The sequence below is a fragment of the Piliocolobus tephrosceles genome, chromosome 20, assembly GCF_002776525.5.
Source record: "Piliocolobus tephrosceles isolate RC106 chromosome 20, ASM277652v3, whole genome shotgun sequence".
NCBI lineage: Eukaryota > Metazoa > Chordata > Mammalia > Primates > Cercopithecidae > Piliocolobus > Piliocolobus tephrosceles.
This window is the reverse complement of record NC_045453.1, coordinates 20,007,178-20,026,009: the sequence shown is the minus strand read 5'-3', so window position 1 is coordinate 20,026,009 and position 18,832 is coordinate 20,007,178. Positions and strand designations below refer to the sequence as shown.

The 18,832-nt window shown below is 47.4% G+C and overlaps 1 protein-coding gene across 14 annotated transcripts in view; it reads left to right on the top strand.

Annotated features, from left to right (window-relative positions):
- ZMYND8 (zinc finger MYND-type containing 8) overlaps nt 1-10,794 on the top strand; it is a 150,587-nt gene extending 139,793 nt beyond the window's left edge. For 9 of the 14 annotated variants that reach the window (XM_023192507.2, XM_023192499.2, XM_023192498.2 and 6 more), the window contains 2 exons: nt 7,449-7,532; nt 9,245-10,794. In XM_023192507.2, the coding sequence (XP_023048275.1) occupies nt 7,449-7,532; nt 9,245-9,381 (221 nt within the window). In that variant the 3' untranslated portion in view covers nt 9,382-10,794. The remainder of the gene's footprint in view (nt 1-7,448; nt 7,533-9,244) is intronic. The other 5 variants (XM_023192509.2, XM_023192505.2, XM_023192500.3 and 2 more) reach the window with 1 other exon arrangement.
- The last annotated feature ends 8,038 nt before the right edge of the window (nt 10,795-18,832 follow it).

Here is an 18,832-nt window from a genome sequence, read left to right as displayed (position 1 = left end):
TTTCAGATGGGCAGATGGGGAGCCATTTTGTCAGGGAGAATTTGAAGGGTTTATTCCAATGGTTTCCAAAAGATCATGGACCCTTAGGGGTGCCTGGGGTGGGTCAGTGGGGGTGAGGGGGTAGCTGAGCATGTTATCTTTCAGGTACCTCTTCAAACTGATCGGTATTACCTGTTGTATTTACTGGGGATCCACGTAAAACTCCATTTGGACAGAGGCCTCTGTTGCTGACCGGGGGTAGGGTAGAAGAAGTGCATTTGAATTGGGGAGTTTTTTTTTTCTCTCAGGGAAATGAGCACAGTAAATGACACTGTGTAAGATTTTGTTCTGAGTTTCTAACACTTGCATACAGTGGATGAAGGCGCTCAAACCTTTGAGAATTGAAGGCAGTACTCAGGTGGATGATCTTTCTGTAAAATCCTTTCCTTTTGGAAAATAACCTGACAGGCAGATCTGGGGAAATTTTCTGAGACTTGACATCTGGGGTTTTTCTTCTGTGGAGTTTGAGCTGTTGTCTTCCTTCCCTAGCCCAAAGAATCTTTTTCTTGCACTTTCTTAAAGCAGTTTTGGGTCATTCCAGAATGGTTCAGAGAAGGTGCCTTCCTGGTGGAAGACAGTTTTATTTCATTTAAGGTTTTTGCCTGGCACCACAGCTCCAGTACCTTTCTGCTTGCTGATTGATTGATTGATTGATTGATGGTTTTGAGACAGAGTCTCGCTCTGTCGCCCAGGGCTGGAGCACAGTAGCGTCATCTCAGCTCAGTGCAACCTCCGCCTCCCATGCTCAAGTGATTCTCCTGCCTCAGCCTCCCATGTAGCTGGGACTATAGGCACACACCTCCACGTCCGGCTAATTTTTAAAAAAAATTTTTTGTAGGCTGGGCGCAGTGGCTCACACCTGTAATCCCAGCACTTTGAGAGGCTGAGGTGGGCAGATCACAAGGTCAAGAGTTCGAGACCAGCCTGACCAATATGGTGAAACCCTGTCTCTATTAAAAATACAAAAATTAGCTGGGCGTGGTGACATGCGCCTGTAATCCCAGCTACGTGGGAGGCTGAAGCAGGAGATCCCGGGAGGTGGAGGTTGCAGTGAGCTGAGATCATGCCACTGCACTCTAACCTGGGAGACAGAGTAAGACTCTGTCTCCAAAAAAAAAAAAAAAAAAAACTGTATAGATGGTGTTTTGCCATGTTGGCCAGGTTGGTCTTGATCTATTGACCTCAAGTGATCCTCCTGCCTCAGCCTCCGGAAGTGCTGGGATTACTGGCATGAGCCACTGATGATTCTCTTGAGCTGAAAAGCAAACATTTCATTTCACTTCTTCATATTGAGTGCATGGAGGAAGAAGTGATGTCCATTGTTAGGGGGTTGGTAACGGTTTCCTGAAGGGGCTAGGCCTTGAAAGTTGGGTGGGATTTGGGGGCACAGTCAGAGGGAGTAATACGAGCTTGCTTTAGGAGGGAGGATATGAACTCGGCATTAAATATGACTGAATCACCTATTGAAAAAGCAACTCCCTCTTCACTCCCCCTTGTAACAGGCTCAGTTTAGTGCTAAGATGTCTTTAGCATCTCTCATATTTCCTGATTCTCTTTTTAACAAAGACTGAGCAGACTCTAGATTTTAGCAGCATGCTCCCCACCCTAGAACTTTTAATTTAAGGTTTTCATTACATTCAATTTTGGAGTTGCCTTTGATAGCAGATTTTATTGGTTTTGTGTTTTTTGTTGGTTAACAATAAAAGTTTATTTACCTAATTTATAGAAGTTTAAAATAAAAACATGAACTAAGCAATATGTAAGAGGACTATGGATGTGTCGAAATGGCACAGGTGGTGTGAGGAAGCTCCAAGTTAGGGAAACAGTGTTTCAGACAGAGGGCTGCTGTTAAAGTTTTGGAGCCTCAAAGTGGCTTGATCGATATGGCATCTGAGAAGATGAATGATGCCGTGGTAGGATGAATTTGGCAGGAGTCCGTTGGCGTCAGGAGGGTGGCATACAGGCAGGTAGTTGGGAGAGGCATCGTATTCCATTCCGGGCTGGAGGAGTATTACCTAGACCAGGGTCAAGAAACTTTTTCTATAGAGGGCCATTTAGTAAGTATTTTAGGCTTTGCAGGCCACATGGTCCCTGTCCTAGCTTCTCACCCTGCCATTGTAGTGTGAAAGTAGACATAGATAATATGTAAACAAATGTATGCCCTGTGCCAATGAAACCTGAATTGCAAAAACAGGCATTGAGCTGGCCATAGTTTGCTGACTCCTGACCTGAGGCACACTATCCCAGGGAGTGGAAAGGAGAGGAGGCAAGAAGCCCCAGTAAATGGTGGGAGGAAGAGGGGGGCGAGCAGGGGGTAGGAAGGGGCAGTTTTTCTGAATAAGGCAGATAAATCCCTATCTCCATGGAGTTTCAGAGGAAGTCAGAAGAGCAGCTATTGGTGCTACTGAACAGCATGAAGCACTTACACACCTTATCATGTTTCTTCTTAATGTCCGTGAGAGCATAGTTAGTATTTCCATTATACAGATGAGCAAGTTGAGGTCCAGAGACGTTAACTCAGATGCCCAAGTAACTCAGTGAGTAATTGTGAGAGCCAAGACTTTAAGTTCAGATCTCGCCAGACTCATGCTTTGAAAGGCGGGTGGGATTTGGGGGCACAGTCAGAGGGAGTAACATGAGCTGACTTTAGGGAGATATGAACTTGGCTTTAAATATGACAGAACCACCTATTGAAAAAGCAATTCCCTCTTTACTTCCCCTTCTAACAGGCTCAGTTTGATGCTGAGATGTCTTTAGCATCTCTCATATTTCTTGATTCTCTTTTTAACAAGGACTGAGCTTTGCAACCATATGCAACTACCTGAGCTTTGCAATCCAGACTTGTGCTTGCAACCACATGTCAGGTATACTTAGGTGGACCCCTATCAAATTGCTTTTGTAACTCAAAAATGGCTGAGTAATGGCACTTGTGTCTGGCTCTACTAATAAGGCACTGATCTCTGGGAAACGTCAGGGTGCAGATGTGGCCTTTTTTTCCTCATCCAAATCTACTAACTCTCTTGTTTCTGTACCTCCTTCTTTCCCACCTCCTTACCCAGCTCCTACCCAGCTTAATTGCCATGCAGTACCCTTGCTAATACAACCCAGTCTCCCAGGCCCGGAATGTTTTCCTAGCATGTCCATCTGGCAAAACCCCACCTTGAAAGAACCCCAGCTTTCCACTTTTGATTTACCTGCACCTGAGCCTCAGTGCTTAACTGGAGAATGTTATACAGAACACAAACTAATCTCATCACACATGCAAATCTGGGTCACTGACCTCAGAAGCAAAGATTCTCTTCTGCCTGGTCATCTTTCCAATATCTGTTTTTCTTTTATCAATACTTTTTGTCCTGAGAGACCTGTGTTCTTTTTTTATTTTTTTGAGACAGAGTCTTCGCTCTGTTGCCCAGGCGGAGTGCAGTGGCATGATCTCGGCTCACTGCAGCCTCCACCTCCTGGGTTCAAATGATTCTTCGGCCTCAGCCTCCCGAGTAGCTGGGATTATAGTTGTGCATCACCGTGCCCGGCTAATTTTGTAGTTTTAGTAGAGATGGGCTTTCACCATGTTGGCCAGTCTGGTCTTGAACTCCTGACCTCAGGTGATCCATGTGCCTTGGCCTCCCAAAGTGCTGGGATTACAAGCTTGAGCCATCGCGCCCGGCCCTGTGTTCCTTTTTTTTTTTGGAGACGGAGACTTTGCTCTGTTGCCCAGGCTGGAGTGGCGTGGCATGATCTCGGCTTACCTCAACCTCTGCCTCCTCAATTCCAGTGATCTCCTGCCTCAGCCTCTTGAGTAACGGGGATTACAGGTGTGCATTACCATGCCCAACTAATTTTTTGTATTTTTAATAGAGATAAGGTTTCACTGTGTTGGCCAGGCTGGTCTTGAACTCCTGACCTCAAGTGATTCACCCACCTTGGCTTCCCAAAGTGCTGGGATTACAGGCGTGAGCCACCGAGCCTGGCCAGAGGCCTGTGTTGTAATCCAAGTTTTTTTTTTTTTTTCATCAGGATTTTCCATCGTCCATAATGGCCATTTCTCAAGTTCTCTGCTCTGTTTTGGACCTCCCTGCATCTCTCCCCGCATCACCATCCCTGGATGCTGGGCTGCTCCTCTGGCCTCTGCAAGGTGTGCCCTGTCCTTCTCTCCTGCCATTCAAAGGCATCTGCATCCTTTGTTGTAGGCAAATTTCTCACTCTGTACTGCTTTTCTTCCTAGGCACTTAAATATCCCCATCTGTCTCCAAGTGCCTTCCTTGACACCTTGCGTCTCCAATAGAACGTTCTGTGACAATGGCCATATTTGCACTGTCCACTATGGTAGCCACTAGCCACGTGTCACTGCTGAAGCCTTGAACTGTGGCTAGTGTGACTGAGGAATGGAATTCAACATTGTATCTTATTGTAGTGGTTACCGTATTGAATGGCACAGCGTAAGACCTGTCCTGTCTCCTTCCTCAGCCCAGTTAGATGTCTCTTCTAGGGTTGTTATTCTAAAGCGAGGGTGCACCTGTAGTCCCAGCTGCTTGGAGAGGCTGAGGCAGAGGGTCACTTGAGCCTAGGAGTTTTGAGGCTGCAGTGAGTGCCTGTGAATAGCCACTGCACTCCAGCTGGGCAACAGAATGAGACCACATATTTAAAAAAAAAAAAAAAAAAAAAAGTCATTTCATTTTGTCTCCATTTCTCTTTCTTTACACACTCTGCCGCTGATATGATACAGTTTCTATTCTGATACTCCACCATCCCCCTAAGCCATTAACAGTCATGGACATTTTAAATTATTATTATTATTACTTTTTGAGACAGAGTCTTGCACTGTTGCCCAGGCTGGAGTGCAATGGTGCAGCCTTGGCTCACTGCAACCTCCGCCTCCCAGGTTCAAGCGATTCTCCTGCCTCAGCCTCTCGAGTTGCTGGGATTACAGGTGCACACCGCCACGCCTGGCTAAGTTTTTGTATTTTAGTAGAGATGGCGTTTCACTGTGTTGCCCAGGTTGGTCTCAAACTCCTGAGCTCAGGCAATCCAGAGTGCTTGGATTACAGGCGTGAGCCACCATGCCCAGCTGACATTTTTAATTCTAAATGTTGCTTTGAAACCTAAGAGACAAAGGCTGGCCTTGAACTTGGCCTGAGCTCAAGCGATTCTCCCACCGCAGCCTCTTGAGTAGCTGGGATCACAGGCATGTGCCACTGTGGTCAGCGGCAGAGACTTTCTTCTTAAAAGACGACCAGATTGGCTAGAATCATGGTATCTTCATGTCAGAAAGGGCCTCCTCTCCAGGGTTTAGATAAAGATTGAGGTACACCCAGGGATACACTAAAAAAGATTTAGCCCCACATTTAGGTCAGGTGTGGTGGCTCATGCCTATAATCCCAGCACTTTGAGAGGCCAAGGTGGGCGGATCATTTGAGGTCAGGAGTTCAAGACCAGCCTCACCAACATGATGAAACCCTGTCTCTACTAAAAGTATAAAAAATTAGCTAGGCGTGGTGATGCACCCCTGTAATCCCAGCTACTCAGGAGGCTGAGGCAGGAGAATTGCTTGAACCCAGGAGGCGGAGGTTATAGTGAGTTGAGATCACGCCACTGCATTCCACTCTGGGCGACAGAGTGAGACTGTGTTTTAAAAACAAGAGATTTAGTCCCACATTTAGGACTTGGAAAGAGGCTGGGCACAGTGAGAGCACCATGGAACCCATGGTCAGAAACTGGCAGGAAAAGTGCGTTTTGCAGTCAGTGCCAGAGTGATTCTGAGAGCATGAGTGAGAAGCTGCAGGGAGGCCACAGGGGTCTGTGCAGGAATGCAGCCTTTGGTCTTTGCAGTCTTCCCGATTTCCTCACCAGAGCAGTTTGTGTTGACAGGTCACGTCAAAGCAGAAAGACTTCCTCAGTTTTGATCCCTTTCTAATTCCTCATCCATCTCACTTTACTTCTGCCAGCACTTGCTTTCTGGCGACAGCGCACGTGACATATCTAGAAGGAGCATGGGTTTTAAAAACATCAAGGCTCCTGTGCTATTTATGTGCATCAGGTACTAGGACAGTACATCTAAGTTTAGTTGGAAGGGAGAGAATTTTAGTAGGGGTATGAGTTCCCTTAGTATGTGGGCACGGGTGTCTCCTGTTCGTCTTTTCATTTTAAGCTTTTAGTTAAAGATATATATGCACAGAGTTGCAGAGAATAAAATAGTGCAGGGAAAAACTCTTCCTAGTTCCAGTTTGCACTGCCCATTCTGGTCCTCCTGTTACCTCCTTACTAATATCCTTACTAATAAATAATGTACTTGCCTATACCTCTATTTCTTGACTTTAGATATTACTTGTTGACTTCCAGCTTTAAAAGGTGAGAGTTACTCTTCCTCTTTCCACACTGCTGAGGTTACTATTTTATGTGCTACCTTGCTCCAATGAAACACCTGCCTCCTTAGCTCTTTTGTCTGCTACAGACAGTATCTCTTGACCCCTCTTTTGGCAGCCCATCTTCTCCTCACCTCTCCCACCCCTGTCGTAGCCAGCCTTCCCACCTGCCCTGTGACTTTCCCGTTGTCAAGGTTGAGAACATGTACATTCTGTTCTATAACTGCAGTTAAGCCTCACTCTTGTCTGTTGGCTTAGTCTAGAAAGTTGCAGTGTGATAATTCTTTCTTACATGATTATGACTTTATCATTCATGGCAGAGTCACATAGTGTACTGTGATTATATTTCCATTCTTTTACAGCCTTACTTTTTCATAGAGTTTCTGTTTTTTCTCTTGATCTTACTTTCAATTGTTTTCCTATGAAACTTCTCACCATATCAGTTATTTATGGAGGCTCCTTTCATATCACTGTTTTTTGACTCTCTGATTTCAGAGGTGATTTGTTGGTGTGCTACCATCCTAGCTGAGAATTTAGCTGACTTGCCACCTCATCTGGAGCCCCTTCCTCAGTCCTCCTCCTCATGTGTGCCTTCTCCATCCTCTCCTCCCTATTCTGTTATCACTGTGGGCAGTTGATGTTATTACTTGCCTTAAGTTGTCTGGATTTCTGGGATGGTGCCTTCAACCTTAGCATGTTTCTAGTGCCCGCCTCCGTTTCCCATGGTTGAATTAGGCTATTGGCAGAGCTAGTGGTTCTGAGAATTGGTGGCTTACAAAATGCTGAGTTGCTTTTATGTCATTGTATACCTTATTTCCTACCTGTAATGCTGTGCTGTGTCCAGTGATCCTGTTTGTGGTTTGATACGCATTTTTAAAGAGCCTTAGTCTCCTGTGCTTGCATTAAAGTTGGACAATGGTGACATGAATGAAGGTGCCAACTGGTTCTAATAACAGTAGCCTGTTGATGAACAAAAATAGTAAGCACTTGGGGTTGTGCGGAATTCCAGCTCTCTGACAGACTCTGAGGCTACCTGTGCTATCTCTTCAGTTAGCAAAAGGTGTGACAAGCAACCTGCCTATGCCCCAACCACCACAGACCACCAGCCGCACCCCAACTACCCCGCCCAGAAGTGTAAGTATGACCCTGTCTCATGGAAGCTGCCGGGGCTTCTTCCTGGCATGCAGAAGGCTCGTTCTGTGTGTGTCCGTGTGTGTTTTTCTTTGTGAGTGTGTCTTCTCCTGTTCTTTTGAGTGGTGGGTCTTCCTTTGCAATGTTGCTTCTTTGCTGTGCCTCTGGTCGCCATCACAAACTGCATTAGGAAATGAGAGCGAGCATGTGGCCTGGCTTCTTGATGGAGATCGTCCTCGCTCTGTTCATAAAGGGTCCTAGATGAACACTGATTCCCTCCTGTGGTGATTGGCTATGACAGCCAGTGTCCCGTGTCCTCTCCATATGAGGAGTGAGGGCCTGCAGATCCCTCCATTGGCCAGCCTGGTTCTGGGAGAGAGATACTGAACTCAGCTTGGCCCTGGTCCCATTTCTTCTAGTACCCGCCGGTAGTCTCTGCCCTCACCAGAGCTGGAAGGACTTGATGTGGTTTGACCACATCACTGTAGGATATTCTCACGGATGGGGATGACCAACTGGATCACTCCCCAGAGTCCTTCTGAAGAACTAAAAGCATAGGCTTGGTGGCTAAGGGAAGAAGGCATAAGAAGGCAGATTGAGGATTGTTAAGACTCTGCCTTTGCCCCTAGCTCTGCCTGCCACAGTATTGCTCCCTTTTGGTCACTGATGCAAGTGACTAAGAAGAGTTCTCTCCTGAGTAACTACATGACTTTGGAGATCTTTGTCATTCTCTTCACTGCTTATCTTCCAGAACTCATGATTACCCACACATGCCTTTTTACCAGGCAGCAAGAAATGCAGCCCCCCTAGGTAGTAGCATGGTCCCCTCCTTGGCCCACTCTACTCTTTCCCTCAACCTCTTTCAACCAAACATTATCACCCACCTTAAGAAATTGAAAAATAATTCTGTCCCAGTCTGTCTGAACTTAGTAAATGATCCAGGATGTGATGGGATCTTAGGGCTTGGCTGGACGTTTCTCCCAGTCAGCTGTCCAGCAGAGCCTGCAGACCTGGGCTGTTGGCTAAAGTGCTCTTCACAGACACCTCATTCGGCTCTTCAGCTTCTTCATTTATTTCTTACTCAGTCACTACTCAGCTCCTTGTCCATGTGTCCTTGAAGCCATCCTAGGTCTTACTCTGGTTCTGAATCCTTCAGTCACCCATAAGCTTGTCCTTACCGGGAGTCAGTGGGTCTGTGTTCCCAGGTGGACTTACCCATTCTTCTCCTTTATGATCCTCTCCCTTGGGTGGACAAGTGTGATTTGGTTGTAAGTCCATTTTTCAAGTAGCCTATACATTGATAAAAGAAATCCCACTAACGGAAGTAGACTGCATGCCAAATTTCGGTGTCTTTCTCCAGGAGCCAAGGTTGGACCCAGAAGTGCATGGGGTGCTTGTGTCGCTCAGTGATGTAGTAAGGGTACACGGTTCCAGACACGGCACAAGAAATGCCTTCCTTGGCAGTTCACAAATCTTTATTCTCTGTGAGCATGACACCCTACTGTTTTTTTCCACTGGCTGTTAAATCCTAAAAAACAAGTTGTGCTACCTTTCTGTTCTCCAGACCCACAGATGTAGGGCAGTCAGTGGTGGCAGTGTTGGAACCATCAGTGGGGAGGGCAAGGTGGTTTCCTGTGCGGGAAGGGCAGGTCGGACTGCAGGGTAGTTATGCACAGGTGGGCAGGCATGCTAAACACATTGGTTTTCCTCCTCAGACCATTCCCGGAGCAGTAAATCCAGTTGGAGCAGCAGCGAGGAGAAGAGGGGATCGACACGTTCCGAGCACAACACCAGTACCAGCACGAAGAGCCTCCTCCCGAAAGAGTCTCGGCTGGACACCTTCTGGGACTAGCAGCGAGTCGGGACACAAACCACCCATCCCATTGGAGAGTTTAAACCCAGACGCCAGGAAAAGAAGAAACAACAAAGGGAGGAGAACAGCCACTGTCAGACTTGAGAACGACAAAACCCTCAGTTGAGCCTGAACCCCGGCGCAGGGGCTGCTACACTACAGGACACCCGGCATCGGCTTTGACTGCGAACTGTTCACCCATACGAGCCCTGTGCTTTAGGTGTAAATAATGTATAATTTGTGGATGTCATTGAAACCTAGAGGACCTTCCCCTTTTTATATTTGTATTAACTTTAACTTATAAAAAAAAAAAAAGAAAAAGAAAAACAATTAAAAAAAAACCAACCAACCCCAACAACAAAAAGAATGTTTTGGTATTGGAGAAGGGATGGTCAGTTAGCCTGTCTGTCACACAATGGAATGGATACTGGGCCCGGGGACCACTTTCACACTCACATCCTCATCCTTGGATACCCAGGGGAGGGCGAGCCGTTTTTCACTCATGTGTCTACACAGCATGTTGGGATCGGGAGTTTCGGCACAGACTCTATCCTGTCAAGCCGTTGGCTCCTTTCAGCTACTACATTACGACGTTCCTAAAACGCAAGCTCTCCGGACCAGAGGGACACAGGGAGAAGCTAGTTTATTTCACGTGATTGAAATGATGACTCTACTCCTAAAAGGGAAAAACCATGTCCTTGTTTACAGAAGAGAAACCGAAACAAGCCCTACTCAGCTCAGTCACAGAAGAGGAGAACATAGAAAGTGTTAGGATCATGAACTCTGAAAAAAAAGAAATCTTTGCTTTGTGGTTCCTTTAAACACACTCACACACACACTTGGTCAGAGATGCTGCACTTCTTGGAAGCAAGGACTCAAAGGCAAGGTGCACGCAGAGGACGTTTTGAGTCTGGGATGAAGCATGTACGTATTATTTATATGATGGAATTTCACGTTTTTATGTAAGCATGAAACACAGGCAGTATGAGAGAAAGCAAGGCCCCATCATGCTGTCCGTACACTACGTATGCTGTAGAGCCATTTTGTATGTTGTGTAAAACAAAAAGCATTGATCAAAAAGCAAAAGGTGATGTATGTATATGAGAAAATTAATTGTACGATATCATTCCAGTACGTTTTGTTGTACATTTTAGTCTTGTTTACTTTCTCTTCATTGTTGATAAGAGGATGCGAACTGTACAGTTTCCAGCTAGTTACCCATATTAGAGAAGAAATAAGAGAGTATTAGAAGAAAACAGGAGAGAAAGAACATTTGTGAATTGCAGTTGTCAAAAAAACAAAAAAATAGCCTAGCTGGCCTTATTTGTGAAGCATAATTGCTTTTAGCATATGGAAGTATTTTTTCACATTTTCTTTGTATAAAATTTGTATTAAACTTAAATATCTTTTTGATGGTGGTGTTTCTTTGTCACTGAGCCAGTAGACTCACACGGTATGCTTTTTTGGGTTTTCCCATTCCTTCCCCCACCCCCCAATTTTTTCAGATTTCTTTACCTTTTTTTAATTAAACTGTTTTGGAAAAATGCCGTGGTCGTCCTCGAATTTGCAGTTTTCCATTTGGTCGGGATGGCTGTGTCAGGTTTGCACAACCAAACCCAGAGGGGGCCGTGAGAGGTCACGAACAGCCCCCACAGCCAGGTGGTGGGCACACTGGAGAGAATGGTCCCTAGTGGGTGCTTCCCACGCCAGTCCTCGTCAGACAGTTGGGAGAGGAGGGAGTTGTCTTCCTGAGGCCAGTAGGGAGGCCGAGCTAACAGGCCTCACGTGGGCAGCAAGGATCCTGGCCCCTCGCAGCTGCCCTGGTCCATGGCTCTGGGCCTGGCTAGAGGTGCACAGGGGATGAGTAGAATGAAGCCAACTTGCAAGGCTGAGGTTTGGTTTCCTGGGCAGCAGTGTTCCTTCTCTGGAATCCAGTAGCTCCCCAGAAAAGATCTCCACAAACCCCTTCCTGTGCCCAGGGCCAAGATGTGACATGGCCGGCAGGGGAGGTTGACCCTCATGGGTATAAATGCATTCATGCCAATGAGTAAACACGCATGGCGTCAGGCACTGCCCAGGCACTGAGGATCCCATGGTTCTGTCAAGGAGTCAGGTCCCTGCCTTTATCAAACTTGCATCCTCATGGGGACAACGATCGCTCAGTTACTCAAGTAGTGTAGGAGACCTGTTATGAGCCATGCACAGTTTCAGTTACTGGGGACAGATGGTGAGCAGGGCCTAGGAGCCCTGTCAGGGTGGGCCTCTCATTCTTCACAGGAAGACAAGACTGTCTACAAATTTATTTTTATTTTTTGTTTTTTGAGACGGAGTCTTGCTCTGTCGCCCAGGCTGGGGTGCGGTGTTGCGATCTCAGCTCACTGTAACCTCCGCCTCGCGGGTTCAAGCAATTCTGGTGCCTTGGCCTCCCGAGTAGCCGGGGATTCAGACGCGCACCACCATGCCCGGCTCATTTTTTTGTATTTTTAGTAGAGACGAGGGTTTCACGTATTTCCCAGGCTGGTCTTGAACTCCTGACTTGAAGTGATCTGCCTGCCTCAGACTACCAAAGTGCTGGGATTACAGGTGTAAGCCATGGCACCTGGATGTTCGTCTTTTTTTTTGGAAGGAGGGTCTCCATTGCACAGGCTGGAGTGCAATGGCGCGATAGCTCACTGCCACCTCCACCTCCCAAGTTCAAGCGATTCTCCTGCCTCAGCCTCCTGAGTAACTGGGATTACAGGTGCCCACCACCCATGCCCGGGTAATTTTTGTATTTTTAGTAGAGATGGGGTTTTCGCCATGTTGGCCAGGCTGGTCTTGAACTCCTGGTCTCAGGTGATCCGCCCACCTTGGCCTCCCAAGTCTTTTTTTTTTTTTTTTTTCTGAGATGGTGTTTTGCTCTTGCCCAGGCTGGAGTGGCGCAATCTTGGCTCACTGCAACCTCCACCTGCCAGGTTCAAGCGATTCTCCTGCTTCAGCCTCCTGAGTAGCTGGGATTACAGGTGTCCACCACCATGCTCGGCTAATTTTGTATTTTTAGTAGAGATGAGATTTCTCCACGTTGGTCAGGCTGGTCTCAAACTCCTGACCTCAGGTGATCCGCCTGCCTCAGCCTCCCAAAGTTCTGGGATTACAGGCGTGAGCCACTGCATGCAGCCTCCAAGTCATTTTTTAAAGTGAGAAGAATGTTAGCTTCCCGTTCCTGGGCATGTGTGTGCACCTTCCCTCTGTTGTCTCATTTCATCCTGAAGACCAGAGAGAGGAGGGGCCGTGGCTACGAGGGGTCATCCATGGTCTTCTTTCAGCTCCTGCCTTTCTTGTTTCACCTGCACGCTCTGCTACTTGGACCTGACACCCTCTTCTGTGGCTGGCACCTGATTCTTCAGATGTCACCTCTGAAATAGCCACCCGCCCACTGGCCCCTCATGCCCTCAATGTTTTCTTCATATCCCCAAGCAAAGGGTGTGGGGATTTATAACTTCTCCTGTGTGTCCCAATTGAATGTGAGCTGGGTGAGGGAGGGGCTGTCCGTTTCCTGCTGTGTCCCCAGGGCTTGGACACAATGAAGGTCATGCGGCTCCTAAGTAGGAGCAGCAAGCAGCACAGCTCAAATGCAGAGGCCACGTTGAGGTGTCCCACTGCACCTCTCCCATCCAGCCTCTGCGGCAACCTCCCTTAGAAGCAAAGACATCCAGGGAAGAAGTGGCTTGCTTACTCGAGGATAGAGAAATGGTTGCTTTTAGTTTTGCCATTCATCTGACCAGATAAAACAGCCACATGACTCAAATCTGAAGATACGAAAGGGCCCAGAATATAAAGCCTGTGCCTCCCTGCCACCCTGGTCCCCTCCAATCCCCATTCCCACATAGTCCTCAGGGAGAGTCTGCATTTATAAACAAATGCAGAGGCATTTTTCTCTACTCCTTTTTTCTTTTTCTTTTTTTTTTTGAGACAGTCTCGTTCTGTCGCCCAAGCTGGCGTGCAGTAGTGCAATCTCAGCTCACTGCAGCCTCCACCTCCTGGATTCAAGCGATTTTTCTGTTTCAGCCTACCGAGTAGCTGGGATTAAAGGCACCTGCCACCATGCCCAGCTGACTTTTGTATTTTCAGTAGAGACAAGGTTTCACCATGTTGGCCAGGCTGGTCTGTAACTCCTGACCTCAGGTGATCTGCCCGCCTTGGCCTCCTAAAGTGCTGGGATTATGGGAATGAACCACTGCTCCCGGCCCCCTTTTTCTACATAAATGGTAGCATTTTATACACACTCTTCTGCCCTGTCCCCTCGCCCCATTTTTTTTTTTTTTTTAAATCTTAATCTGAAGCCTTGAGTATTGATCCATATTGGTGCAGTTCAACAGCACCTCCATCCATTTTTAGAGGGTGTGATGTCTGCTATGTGAACAGGGGATAATGCATGTGGCCAGCCCCCAGCGGATGGACATTCAGATTGTCCCCAAACTCTGGCCATGGCAAACGGCCCTGCAGTGAGCACCATTACGAAATGACTCCCCGGGCTCCTCTTAGCTGCCCACTGGGGTGGTTATTCCACTCTTTGTGCAGCTTGGAAAACTGAGACTCAAGGGTTACATGAATTTGGAGGAGTCAGGTTTTTAGTCGCAAATAACAGAATTCACTCCACCTAATTAGAACACTCTCTAATCTGCTTGCTTCTCAGGCCACACCAGCGGGTCAGTGAGAGGCCAGGTAGGAGGGGAAGGGCTTGAAGGTTCCACTCTGGGTTGAGTGTTTTCAGAATGAGGAGAAGAAGAGGGAGACACAATGGGGCCTGGTGAACCTGGCAGAAGCTGGCAGAAGCTGCCAGGTCCTTACTGGTTTCCTTTGGCAATGACTGAGACAGGAACTGGCTCAGACTTTTTCATGCAGTCCAGCACGCTCGCCATCTGGTGGCCATAGGCAAAACTGCAGCCTGTGGAGAGAGAGGCCCACTGGGGACAGTGAGCACGTGGGCCAAAACCCTGCATTCCGGAGACGGTTGTGCACTGAGCTCTCTGTATGAGTCACGTCCTCAGCAGTGACACAGTGGTGGACAAAACAGGTTTGGTCTCTCCCTATTGATCTGACACTCTCACTGGGAAGCAGTTTGATACCAGTATGCATGTAATATAATCCCACGGGGGCTAGATGCGCTGAAGGTAAATAAAGAGGGGGAGGCGGGTAGGGAGATGATGTGACTGGGAGCCCTCTCTGAGGGGCTGACCATTGAGTAGAACCTGAAGGGGGTTTCTTTCCGAGGGACTGAGCCCAATTATTTTATTTATTTATTTTTTGAGACAAGGTCTCACTCTGTCGCCCAGGCTGGAGTGCTGTGGCAACATCTCTGCTCACAGCAACCTCCGCCTCCCAGGCTCATGCCATCCTCCTGCCTCAGCCTCCCGAGTAGCTGGGACTACAGGCACACGCCATCCTCCCACCTCAGCCTCCTGAGTAGCTGGGACTACAGGAACACACCACCATGCCCAACTAATTTTTAATTTTTTTTGTAGAGTTTCACCACATTGCCCAGGCTGGTCTTGAACTTGTGAGCTCAAGTGATTCACCCGCCTCAGCCTCCTAAAGTGCTGAGATTATAAGTGTGAGCCAGTGTGCCTGGCCTTCTATTTTATTATTTTATTTTATTATTTTGTGACAGTCTCACTCTGTTGTCCAGGCTGGAGTGCAATGGCACCATCTCGGCTAACTGCAACTTCTGCCTCCCAGGTTCAGGCGATTTCTGGCTAATTTTTGTATTTTTTGTAGGGACGGGGTTTCACCATGTTGGCCTGGCTGGTCTCGAACTCCTGACCTCAATGATCCACCCGCCTTGGCCTCCCAAAGTGTATTACAGGCATGAGCCACCACGCCTGGCTGACCATCCATTTTAAACTATGCAATCCAGTGGCATTAATCAGAGTTGAGTTTTCCAAAGGTCAGCATTTAGCTGCCACGTTCATATCAGGGTACGTCAGGATCCCATCTGTACTCTTATTTTCTTTAGTCTAGAGAAGCAAAGATCACCTATATTCCTCCAAGTGTTGCTGATGTGGGCATGTCCCATGTGGGGCTCTGTGCTGAGACTTTCCATGCTGTAATCCTTTGGTTTTTGTAATAACTTCCTACATGGAGTAGGCCCTTGTAACGGGGGCCCATTCTCCCATTGAGGCAACTGAGGTTCAGAGAGAAAGAAGCGACTTGCTCAAGGTCACACAAAAGGTCACTGCAGAGCTGGGACTCAAACCAGTCTGCTTACTTCCCAAGCCAGTTCAGTGAGTGATCAGACAACACTGCCGCAGTCACAACTAGCCCCGTGTGTGTGACACCGTGGTGAGTTCACAAAATGACTCCCCAGGCCCCTTTTAGCTGCCCACTGGGGTGGTTATCCCATTCTTTGTGCAGCTTGGGAAACTGAGACTTGGGGGCTACATGAATTAGGAGGGGTCAGGCTTTTAGTTGCAAATAACAGAATCCACTCCAGCTAATTTGAGCAGAAAAGGCATTTGTTAAAGGATACTGAGTGGCTCACAAATCCCTGGGAGGGCCAGAGAGATGGATTAGGAGATTGCACAGACACAAACAATGTCCAGATTACACTGCAGGACCTTTGTGTTAAGACTTCCCACATTGGCTAGGCACGGTGGCTATCACCTGTAATCCCAGCACTTTGGGAAGCTGAGGTGGGCAGATCACCTGAAGTCAGGAGTTTGAGAGCAGCCTGGCTAACATGGTGAAACCCCGTTTCTATTACAAATACAAAAATTAGTGGGGGCAGGGTGGTGCACGCCTGTAGTCCCAGCTACTCAGGAGGCTGAGGCAAGAGAATCACTTGAACCTAGGAGGTGGAGGCATCAGTGAGCTTTGATTGCACCACTGCACTCCAGCCTGGGCGACAGAGCAAGACTCTGTCTGGGAAAAGAAAAAAATAATAAAGGGGGCGGAGCAAAATGGCCAAATAGGAACAGCTCCAGTCTCCAACTCCCAGTGGGAGCGACACAGAAGACTGGTGATTTCTGCATTTTCAACTGAGGTACTGGGGTCATCTCACTAGGGAGTGCCGGACAATCGGTGCTGGTCAGCTGCTGCAGCCCGACCAGCGAGAGCTGAAGCAGGGCCAGGCATCGCCTCACCTGGGAAGCGCAAGGGGGAAGGGAATCCCTTTTCCTAGCCAGGGGAACTGAGACACACCACACCTGGAAAATCAGGTAACTCCCACCCCAATACTGCGCTTTAAGCAAACGGGCACACCAGGAGATTGTATCCCACACCTGGCCAGGAAGGTCCCACGGCCACGGAGCCTCCCTCATTGCTAGCACAGCAGTCTGCGATCTAACCGCAAGGCAGCAGCGAGGCTGGGGGAGGGAGGCCCGCCATTGCTGAGGCTTAAGTAGGTAAACAAAGCCGCTGGGAAGCTCCAACTGGGTGGAGCTCACAGCAGCTCAAGGAAGCCTGCCTGTCTCTGTAGACTCCACCTCTGGGGACAGGGCACAGCTAAACAACAACAACGAAAAAAAGCAGCAGAAACCTCTGCAGATGCAAACGACTCTGTCTGATAGCTTTGAAGAGAGCAGTGGATCTCCCCACATGGAGGTTGAGATCTGAGAAGGGACAGATCTCAAGTGGGTCCCTGCTCAAGTGCCTGCTCAAGTGGGTCCCTGACCCCTGAGTAGCCTAACTGGGAGACATCCCCCAATAGGGGCAGTCTGATACCCCACACCTCACAGGGTGGAGTACACCCCTGAGAGGAAGCTTCCAAAGTAAGAATCAGACAGGTACACTCGCTGTTCAGCAATATTCTATCTTCTGCAACCTCTGCTGCTGATACCCAGGCAAACAGGGTCTGGAGTGGACCTCAAGCAAACTCCAACAGACCTATAGCTGAGGGTCCTGACTGTTAGAAGGAAAACTATCAAACAGGAAGGACACCTATACCAAAACCCCATCAGTACGTCACCATCATCAAAGACCAGAGGCAGATAAAACCACAAAGATGGGGAAAAAGCAGGGCAGAAAAGCTGGAAATTCAAAAATAAGAGCGCATCTCCCCCTGCAAAGGAGCGCAGCTCATCGCCAGCAACAGATTGAAGCTGGTCAGAGAATGACTTTGAGGAGATGAGAGAAGAAGACTTCAGTCCATCAAACTTCTCAGAGCTAAAGGAGGAATTACGTACCCAGTGCAAAGAAACTAAAAATCTTGAAAAAAGAGTGGAAGAATTGACAGCTAGAATAATTAATGCAGAGAAGGTCATAAACGAAATGACAGAGATGAAAACCATGACACGAGAAATACGTGACAAATGCACAAGCTTCAGTAACCGACTCGATCAACTGGAAGAAAGAGTATCAGCGATTGAGGATCAAATGAATGAAACGAAGCGAGAAGAGAAACCAAAAGAAAAAAGAAGAAAAAAAAATGAACAAAGCCTGCAAGAAGTATGGGATTATGTAAAAAGACCAAATCTATGTCTGATTGGGGTGCCTGAAAGTGAGAGGGAAAATGGAACCAAGTTGGAAAACACTCTTCAGGATATCATCCAGGAGAACTTCCCCAACCTAGTAGGGCAGGCCAACATTCAAATTCAGGAAATACAGAGAATGCCACAAAGATACTCCTCGAGAAGAGCAACTCCAAGACACATAATTGCCAGATTCACCAAAGTTGAAATGAAGGAAAAAATCTTAAGGGCAGCCAGAGAGAAAGGTCGGGTTACCCACAAAGGGAAGCCCTTCAGACTAACAGCAGATCTCTCAGCAGAAACTCTACAAGCCAGAAGAGAGTGGGGGCCAATATTCAACATTCTTAAAGAAAAGAATTTTCAACCCAGAATTTCATATCCAGCCAAACTAAGTTTCATAAGTGAAGGAGAAATAAAATCCTTTACAGATAAGCAAATGCTTAGATTTTGTCACCACCAGGCCTGCCTTACAAGAGACCCTGAAGGAAACCCTAAACATGGAAAGGAACAACCGGTACCAGCCATTGCAAAAACATGCCAAAATGTAAAGCCCATCGAGGCTAGGAAGAAACTGCATCAAATAACGAGCAAAATAACCAGTTAATATCATAATGGCAGGATCAAGTTCACACATAACAATATTAACCTTAAATGTAAATGGACTAAATGCTCCAATTAAAAGACACAGACTGGCAAACTGGATAAAGAGTCAAGACCCATCAGTCTGCTGTATTCAGGAGACCCATCTCACATGCAGAGACATACATAGGCTCAAAATAAAGGGATGGAGGAAGATCTACCAAGCAAATGGAGAACAAAAAAAAGCAGGGGTTGCAATGCTAGTCTCTGATAAAACAGACTTTAAACCATCAAAGATCAAAAGAGACAAAGAAGGCCATTACATAATGGTAAAGGGATCAATTCAACAGGAAGAGCTAACTATCCTAAATATATATGCACCCAATACAGGAGCACCCAGATTCATAAAGCAAGTCCTTAGAGAC